Below are 10,686 nucleotides of genomic sequence, written 5' to 3'. Positions count from 1 at the left end.
AGCGTTAATGTTACCGAGTTTTTGGCATTGTGGAACAGCGCAAATTTTTCACTGCAGTGCATCTTGCGGGGCAAGACGCTTTGACACGTTTTCTGAATGTTGTTATCTTGTCCTCAGAGATGCCGCCTAGACGGATATTTTGCGCAACGATTTTCTGTCCAAAGATCTCATCTGCTCTTCGAACTGAGTTGACCCCCAAGGCAGCCTCTTTGTCAATGAACTTCCTTAGTTTTCCCTCATCCATTCTTCTTCGTTTTCAAGCTCTTCGAATACCACCACTATCAGTCGCGGACTCGTCTGATGACATATACGCAGACTTCAGCACAATATTGTACTTAATTTTAAAGCCTTTTTTCGCCGAGACACTTTCTGTGAAATAAAGAGAAAACGCAAAATAACTTCATCACGCTGAATTTCCACCTTTCTGCACTTCTTAAGAATTTTTAACACCATCCAGCCTTTGTAGTGTCTTTGTGTGCATTTTAAATATATCACAAAAGACGACTTGCTGGCCAAAAAAGAGTGGCAGCCTGTTATTTGTTTATATAGATAGCAAAGTTCATTGTTCGCCGTGTAATCAAAGCAACCACAACAGAGAAAACCTTGTCGCCATCGAGAATTCATTGATCTACAGTCAACCAAATAAACTAACCCGACCAGCTCCCAGAATACTCAAAATAACCCTAATAACCATTTTCCCGTTCCAAACAATCCTGAACGCTAATTGAATGTTTGATATGTATCAGTAATTTTTTTTCAGCTAACGGATTCGAGCGCTTTCAGAGCTATTTCGTATGACCTTTATAGGCTATTGATGCCCTTTTACAACAAGGAAAAAAGGAGGGAACTTGTGTCAGTGTCTTTCTTTTGATAATCGATGTAAATGGATTCTATTTTGGAATCGAACGGAGAAATCGAGTTAATGTACTTTTCATACGTATCAGCATTTCTTTTTCCGGGAACGGGATTGAGCGTTTTCTGAGCTATTACGTATGACTTTTATAGGCTATTGATGCGCCATTTAAATAACTGAAAAAGGAAGGAACTTGTGTCAATGTCTTTCTTTCGATGATCTAAAGAGATTCTATTTTGGAATCGAACGGAAAAATCGAGTTAATGTTCATGATGCAAATCCCTTCCATAACCACACAAACAAATATAGAGTATCAGTAAGCCGTGTAGTTTTTAAAATGTTTGGGCGCGTTCGATTGACCGTATTCCGGAATAGGAATACATGGAATGTAAGTTTAAAATCCTTCGTTTTTACAGAGATTCACATTAAAATTGTCAAACACCTGCTAAAATGCTATTTTTAACATATTTTTATTATCCTTGCTACTTCAAAACGTGCCAAACATACCGTTTTAATCATCACTCCACGTATTCTTATTCCGGAATAGGGTCAATCGAACGCGCCCTTTTATTCTCTACTTTCTCAAATCCTATAATATATATCTTTTACCCCCTCCAAAACTTTGCATAATCATTGTTTGCAATTTCGCCTGGAACATGAGCATCTCCAAAGAGAAAACGAGAACAATGCGTATGTAATTTTTTTTTTTTTTGGGGGGGGGGGGGGGAGGGGGGTTAAAAAAAAGGTGTACCGTGGGATTTGACGACTGTCTATTAATGAAACCAATTTTCAGATGACCAACCAATCAGCATTCAATTAAATGACAACCAATCACGGTAGTTTTTGCCAAAAACCACGCGCAGTTCACTACAGTTCATAGTAAATCTGTAATGGATAGAACGCAAAAACTGTTGACAACCAGGTGTAGTGATGTTGAACTGATAGGGACCTTCAGCAAGGACGACTACGACGGCTAAGAGAACGCCACAAAACAATGGGTTTAGCAAAAACAATAGCTCTGCACAGCCTGCACGTGAGCTCGACATTTTGATTCATTTCTTTGCCGTTCTCGTCTTGACAGCGACGTGAAATGATCAAATTTGAAGTCATGTGGAGGGAGGACGCGGAACCTGACGACAAATTTTCAATTTTCTCTCTCAACATCCACACCGTTCTCACCAATTTTATTCTTGGAATGTGGACTCACACTTTCCATGCCGAGCGACTTGGAGTAATCGCAAAATTATTACATTAACAGAAAATAATATTTTCAGACGACGTTCTCGTAGCCGTGGCCGTCGTCCTTGCTTGAGTTCCCTAATATGCGCGGTGAACGTCGCACTGACTTGCAACATTACTAATGTCAGGACGGGCATAAAGAAATACATGAAGCAAAAAGCTGACTGACTCTCTCCTATCGCTCCTGAGAAGCGATTTGTGTAGAAGAATCAGCTTCCACCTCACCAAATAATCTTCGCTTGGTGGTTTATGGAATCTGAACGTTTCAACTGGCGACACACGCTGACCTTTGCGAAAACATTGGAAAAGGAACCTGCGCTGCAAATAACTCAAGATGCCTCCTTCAACAAGGGTAAAGTATTGTGTAGGTAAGAGAGCCAAATATTTTGTGACTACATGAGTAAATGAAAGTTCTAATAGCGATCTCTCTGTTATTTTAACTTATTCCTTTTTGGGTAATTTTTCCGAAGCATCCACGTCCATTTCATCCGAAACAAAGATGAAAACGGTTTTCCCAGTTTGTTATTCAATCCACACCCTGACATTTAAGGTCAAAAAAAAGTTAGAGAAATATTTTTTAAAAAAGCTGGCCTACGAAGTTTTTTTTATTTTTAAGTATTTTAGAGATTGTTTCTAACGTTACCAGGTAACGTTGTATCGAAAGATTTTACCGTCCCATTGTTTTCAAAAAAAGAGAATTTATGATGATTTTAAGGCTCAAAAGAAATGCCATATATCGTTGCCATGGTAACGGTATTTTGGAAGAATGTGATGTGAGAAATCTATGACGGGCACGTACTTAATATTGTGGCCAAATTTCGTCTGGTTATGGTTACCCTAACTATATCTAAGAACAGAATATATTTATTTGTGTGAAAAAAGGAGAAACTATTTAATTTAAATTAAATTTCCAGAAGAAATGGTCTTGCCGTCATTGATGTGTATCGGTAGCCAGCCCATACAGACCGATTTTTGGATTTCTCTTCTCATCATGAAATAAAACACAAAATCATTACTGCCTTGATCCTTCTGTTCCGGGCATCCAACCTCCCGAGCAGCTATGTATGAAGGAAAAACACGTGAAACCAACCACGTCAGGGCCGCGGAAGAAGCTAACGGCTACCCATCGGCTGATATTTCTAACATTCTCAATAAGAAGCCACCCCCACCTACAGTTCATCCACCAGAAGAACTGGTTTCTATATATGTTTTTCAAATGGGTCGAACCCTCGGATGGGCGTACCAGGGTTATATTTGCCTCCCTGATATCAGTGGCCTAACCGAACCTCTCACGTGATTACTTCGTAACAATGAAATCTTCGATGTCAACAAACAATTCAGAACCCTTCAACAAGAATTCCCGTCTCCAAAGACAACCTTCGGATTGCCAATGTGATGTTGTTTATAAAATCCCACGTAAAGACTGTTCTTGGAATTACATAGGAGAAACCGGAAGATGCTTCCAAACCCGAAAAAAGGAACATCAACGAAACGTGAAGAACTATACAAAGGGCTTAAATGTTGCATTCATGGCAAAACAATCATTCCATTGACTTTAATAATGCTTGTGTTATTGACAAAGGCAATTACCGCGTTCGAAAAACACACAGCTAATACCGTCGACGCAGATAATAACTCAAAACCGTTGCCTAGGCAATACTCTATTTTATTGTAATTAGACCTCATTTACATTTTTTTATCTCTTAGCTTTTTTCACACTTCTTTTTGTTTTCCAATTTTATAATTTTTTTTTCGCACAACATTTCGTATATATTCCGTTCGTGCGCTAACTTTTTCATTCGTTAAAGGTTACAGACTTATAGCCTAAAGCTTATGTTTTTTAACCTTTTTTACCAGAGAACGTTTTTACATTTTAGTATGTCTTATCCTGGTTACAGCTCTATTTTTACAATCATGGACTTTGCGATAACGCGCACTCTTGGTTTGTCATACTTGGAAAACCGCATGCAGAGTTAATGGCTCGCTCTCTAGGAGCTGCCCATTAAACTGTTGTGTTCTTCAAGGCACAAGGGACCTTAAGATCTACGACGGCGACGGTCGACGAAAGCGTCACCTCAAAATGTAACTTGGCTGTATCATCAGTCTTTCGCGATTATTCAGTCTCGTTCGATACGTCCTACAATACGGGCAAAGCATCCTAAAAAGAAATTGGTACGAGCGGTTTCAGAGTGAAAAGAGAGAATCAAAGATTCTCTGTTGCATGCTTACGTTGTCGTCAAAACCTCACATTCGGTGATTTCATGTCGTCGTTATGCAGAAGACTGCAAATATACTTGCTAAAATTCGTGCTGCACGTGCAGCACGATTATTTATGCTCTTTTAACCAATGATGTTACTGTTTTGTGGCGATGTCGTAGTCGTAGCCGTCGTCGTTTCTAAAACTCCCTATAGCTACTATCTTAGAACTTCTGTTAATTTTACTGTATATTTAATTAATGACCTACCAAATTACCTTTCAATCAAGGATTATGCCGATAATACTCATATAACCTACGCCGGTTTCCGAGCTGACAATATCCAATCTTGTGTAAACGACGATTTAGTAAATCACGTGAAGCTATTATCCTCGCAGTTATGAACGCAATTTTTGCAATTGCGTAGGGAAGCCTGAAAAATTCAGGACTTCAACGGGGTTTGAACCCGTGACCTCGCGATACCGGTGCGACGCTCTAACCAACTGAGCTAGGAAGCCACTGACGTTGGGAGCTGGTCATTTGTGGGTTCTAATGTTCCCGTGATGAATGAATCAATGATGAAATGATATATGAAATGGAATATATATGAAATTGCGTTCATAACTGCTAGGATCATAGCTTCACTTGATTTCATATTCGCAGTTCATATATGATCCATTTCATATATCATTTCATCATTGATTCATTCATCACGGGAACATTAGAACCCACAAATGACCAGCTCCCAACGTCAGTGGTTTCATAGCTCAGTTGGTTAGAGCGTCCCACCAGTATCGCGAGGTCACAAAAAATGCAATTCATGACTGCGAGACTGATAGCTTCACTTGATTTCATATCCGCAGTTCATATATGATCCATTTCATATATCATTTCATCATTGATTTAGTAAATGTTAGCGATTGGCTCATAGCAAATAAACTCACGCTTAACGCTTAATATGACAAAAACTGAATTTATGCTTATTGGGTCAAGGCAGAGACTGTGTAAATAATAATAATAATAATGATAATAATAATAATAATAATAATAATAATAATAATAACAGCAAGAAGAAGAGAAGAAGAAGAAGAAGAAGAAGAAGAAGAAGAAGAAGAAGAAGAATTAACAATTATTGGACGAGGCTGAGCAAAATGTCGTGATTTGTCAGTGGCGAGCAGATCAGTTATTTGCCGAAGCCGAAGGCTGAGGCAAATAATTGGTCTTCGAGACACTGACAAATCGCGATATTTTGCGATAACCGAGTTCAATAATTATTTTATCATTTGATGACTGAGTTAACAATTCCCAACAATTAAATCTAACTTTTTCTGAAAGCTCAGGAAAGCGAACTGCCATTTTCACACTGGAGCGTGGTTCCAATTACGCATGAGCAGAATATTATTTGCAGCAAAACAATTATTTGTAGACAGTTATTTGCAGGTCACGTGGTGGGCTCTAGGCCAATGAAAAGGAAGATAAAAATCCATCGAATGATAATCAACTTTATTCGTAGATGGTAACACACAACAGTAATCACTGAAAACTAGTGGCGCTCATATAAATACATACAGGAAAAAAAAAGATAACATGTTAAAAATTAAAAATATTGAAACGTTTTCAAAACATGCAATGACGATATGAAAAGTAAAAATATGAAAAATTTGAGACACATTGGATCAAGACCAACAATCAAAACTGGAAATTTGAAAATTAGATGATAAAATGGTCCAATTCCTTATAACTGTCCATAAAATGTTTAAAAATTGATTTTTTAAAGCTTGTAAAAATAGACTGGTTTTTAATATGGGCAGGCAACATACTCCACATGCGGCTAGTAGATACTGAGAAAGACCTTCCACCCACAGTCTCCCGTTTGAATCGGGGGCAGATAGCAGATAAGGTTTAAATGACCATGCCTGCTCGATCTTCCATTCACGTCTACGTTTCTAAAAAGCATCGGTATAAAATAAGGTGGGCACTCCCCAAAAATCCGTTTGTACACCAATATTGACTTATTTATTCTCGCTTTATGATAAAATGGAACCCAACCTAATTGTTTAAAAAGTTTCACACTGTTCGCTTTCGTGTCATTACCCAGTATTTCACGGGCTGAGCGTTTCTGTAGCCTGAACACTTTCTGAATGTTTTCTACAGAGCAGGATGTCCACACGGTTGAGACATACTGCATTGTCTGCTTAATTATTGCGTTATAATAAAGTTTCCTTTGATCAAGAGGCAGAGAGCGTATAATATTCGGCAACACAGTGATTCTCTGTGCTAACTTCGTGCATAGGTCATCCACACGATGGTCAAAGCGATGGTCAAAGGAAAGCTGACAGTCAATTGTCACCCCGAGCAGTTCTTGCGAGTGTACTTGATTAAGTCCAGAAGACTTTAAGCGTAGCTGAAGGGTGAAATGTTCCATCTTCTTCACCAATCGTTTTCTCGTAGCAAGCACCGACTTTGTTTTAGACTCGTTTAACAACAGTTTCTCCTAGACCTTCAATCAGTGACGCTTCTATTGAGCAACTTGAGTTACTACCACCGAATCAGGAGTGCTTATTGATGATATGCTTACTTGGTGAAGCCATATTGATAAGTTAACCAAGAAAATTGCTTCTGGAATTGGGGCAGTAAAACGAATCAGGCATCTTGTCCCCTATGGGACCTTACATTCTATTTTCCAGGCCCTACATGCGTAGTACAACCGATTTCAACTACTACAGTACGAAGATAATTTTGTAATTTAAGGTCTCGCAAATGCCATTTTCAACTATTTCCGAAGGACACTTTAATAAATAAATGCGAAGGAAAATGCAGTAGTTAGCTGTTTATTTTACCCATCTGTTAAGTTTCCAGCAAACTACAACACAAACAGGGGGATTACAAGCAAAGAAAAAAGACGACGCAAACTCTGTTATAACATCATCATCACAATCTTTCCTTCCAAAATAACCGGGAACTTGGGACTGGTGATCAGACTGACCCGGAGAGCTTTTACTTATAACAGAAAATCGTTTAAAAAAATCCTCCCAATTTATCAAGTATGCAAGTGCGTATTTTCGTAAAGGACACTATACGCCCCTGGACGCTGATAATAATAATAATACAACGTTCTTTGTACACATTGTATAAATCTCAATGCGTTAACAAGGCTGATCAAAAAAAATGAAAAGATAATAAATGAAATAAAATAATTCGAAATGAAATTGAAAATGGCTGGCTTAAATAGGTAAAAATGTTGAGTTCAGATTTTAGTCCATAAGCTTTGCGAAAAAGGAAGGTCTTTAGACCAGCTTTAAAGTAATTATACGAATTAGCGTTTTTAAGTTCCAGTGGTAAACTGTTCCAGCGCTTTGGTGCGACGGCACTGAAAGCTCTGTCGCCATAGGTAGAAGGTCTTGTTTTTGGAATTATCAGGTTGTTTGCAGAGGCAGACCGTAGAGTTCGTGTAGGTTTGTACTTGTGAAGAAGATGCTCTGGAGCCATACCATGTAAAGTTTTGTATGTTGTTGACAGGATCTTAAATACAATCGATATCCGTTCTTATACAGGAAACCAATGAAGTTGTCTTAGGACTGCATGGTGTTATGTGTTGGAATTTCTTGGTGCTCGAGATAATCCAGGCAGCTGTGTTTCGTAGTCGTTGTAGCTTCATGATCTCTGTCGCTGGAAGGCCATAAAGAATGGCGTTACAATAGTTTATTTTCGATGAAATCAGCGTATGAACTAGATGCTCACTGTTGCAGTCAGAGAGGTATTTTCTGATTCACCCGATCGTCGCAAGGGATTGATATGTTGATTAACATACTATGTTGATTTGAGACTTGAAACACAGGTGGTGATCGAGTGTAATACCAAGGTCTCTGGCTTCAGATGTGGCTTTAACCTTAATGTCTCGGATTGACGAAGAGTCGATGGTGGTGTTCGAAAGAGAGAATAATTCATTTGAAATCCAAGATAGGATGAAAAATCCCAGCCTCTCACAGGCAAATTGAAAGAGCAACAATGATATTTAAGTCCCTAGACTAGCGCCTGAGTATCTCTGTTCGAAATTTGTCCATCGCGAATCTGGTTATTGTTTGAGAGACTCTGTGAATAAGGTAATGTTCCGCCGCAACTGCGAACAAACTACTACAAAAACAGCTTTTATTAGTTCTAGTGGTGCAGTTTTGTGGAACAGTTTGCCTTTAGAACTAAGGAAAGGAGAGTCCCTCAATCAGTTCAAACGATTGATCAAAGAGGCTATCTAAGCCATTACTTTAAGCACGGCATTAATGGAAAGCAGCCTTCATTTTATGATATTAGGATAGCGAAGGTAGTTTTACGTAGTTTTATCCATACTTGGTTTATAATTTTTCATTGTTTTTATATTGCTCATGAATTGTACCGTGGTTAAATGAAGATTAATAGACAACTGAAAAGTTCAGGCGGCTTCCAACGGGTTCGAACCCATGCCCTCTGCGGCGATACCTGTGCAATGCTCTACCTACTGAGCGTTGAAGCCACTCAGTTGGAAGCAGGTCAATTTGTTGGGCTTACTGTGTTCATTTGTTGGGCTCCTGTGTTGGCAGTGGTCATGAGTTCCAATCCCTCCAGAAGGAGGCTCCGGTTTATAGTTCTCGTGAGAGAGGACCAAAGTATCACAAAAGCTGCTCTTTTTTCTTCGGTTATTTATTGAAAAACCCCAAGGGATTGTTGCGCCTGAGGTTCGAACTCACGACCTGCCAGATGTTAATTAAACAACCAAGCCAATTAGTGCTTCTTTTAATAAAGGGAAATTTAGACAGCGCGGTGATTTCTAATGCGAGTACCTTATACCACGACTTAACCACAAATAGTGTCGTAAATCAGACCTACGCCAGAACTGAGAAAAAAAACAAAAAAAGATAAAGTTTCATCAGCCTGTAAGTGGGTTGCGAGCCGAATTGCGTGAGAAGAATGGGGCGAGAAAAAGTGCATTTTCTTTCCCCATTCTTTCTGGCTCCGCAGCCAAATATTCACTCGATACCCTGCTTACAGGCCAGTAAAAATTGAACTTTTTTGCTTTTCATTCAGTTGTAATTTAGGCATCAACGCAACACTGGCTAAACAAGCTCCATAGCGAACAGTTGGTGGATCAGCCACAACCTCACATAAACTCTCATCAAGCTTATAGAGAATAATCTCACAACCACATAACGCATAGATGCAACCATCTAGAACTGATAAACAAGAATACTCATCACTTTCATGTCTTCCTTCAACTGTCCCCCAGCAATTAGTAGAAGAAAGAAAGTATTCTATTACTCGAGATTTTCCTGGTCCAACATGCTGTCCCCCGAAAATACAAACTTTATCTCTGTATTGAACAACAGCATGATTTTGATGTTCAAATAACATGTCTGGCAACTGATACCAAACATCACCCTGGGGTACATAGCATAAGGCTGTCCTGCCACCACAAACAAAAATCACATCTGTGTACCTCTCCAAGCACTTCCTGGGTGGCTTGGCAGAATCTTCACTGAAGGGATCAAAAATGCACTTCATGGATCTCAACACAAAATTCAAAGTCTCCTTGCTTGTTGCTACGAGTTCTTCATTGACCAATTCATTGAAGAGAAAGTCATGAGACATGTATTTAAGACGGACTTGCCTCAAAAATTCAGCAAAGCTGCTTTCTCGTTCACTCTTCTTGTTTGACACCCACTTTACTATTCCCTTAAAAATTTCTTCCTCAGAGCCAACACTCACATGATCACTGGAAATCCATTTCACAACTTTTTCAACATCGAGATTCAGAAAGTCGTCTGTTTCCATGACTGAACTGAAATTTGAATAAATAAACTCACAGGATTTCCCCATTAATTCCAAACATTGATACTTGACGGCAAAGTAATAATTGAACATGCAGTTTTCGGTTGTAATGTTTCCCACCAAAAAGTCACAAGCCAAAGTTTTCAAACCTGGCAAAAGAAGATAATCTGCTGCTGCCACTAAGTCGTGGGCGTTCTCCTTGGTCACTGCAACATTACCAGTGTAAATGTATTTAAGAACTTCTTCCATGACTGACCCCGTTGCTTCTTCAAGTTCTATCCTGATGAACTGTTCCTTTCCCTCTCTCATGTCACTGACCAGAAGTGAAAGAAAAAACGGGCTTGCTGCTCCTAACACAAGTCTGTGAGCTTTAAACTCTTTGTCTTTTACTGACACTGTTACATCGAAGAAACTCTCTTTTCTTCTCAGAGAATCCAGACGATAGATCAGTTCCTGACAGTGTTTTGATGGATCTGATGGCATTGGCTGTGAAAGGTTCGCCATATTGGAATTAGATGCGGAAGTGTTCAAATCTTCGATTTCGAATGCAACTGCTTCTACATATTCTTTCACGTCGATACTTGCAGAACTTTCCGACAT

General features: G+C 39.1%; 1 protein-coding gene across 1 annotated transcript; it reads right to left on the bottom strand.

Annotated features, from left to right (window-relative positions):
• Window positions 1-9,303: 9,303 nt before the first annotated feature.
• On the bottom strand, window positions 9,304-10,686 carry LOC137980536 (kelch-like protein 2). The gene has a single exon (XM_068827993.1). It carries the CDS (start codon window positions 10,684-10,686, stop codon window positions 9,304-9,306), a length of 1,383 nt encoding a protein of 460 aa, XP_068684094.1.

The sequence above is a fragment of the Montipora foliosa genome, chromosome 12 (assembly GCF_036669935.1).
Source record: "Montipora foliosa isolate CH-2021 chromosome 12, ASM3666993v2, whole genome shotgun sequence".
NCBI lineage: Eukaryota > Metazoa > Cnidaria > Anthozoa > Scleractinia > Acroporidae > Montipora > Montipora foliosa.
This window is presented reverse-complemented; position numbering and strand designations above follow the sequence as displayed.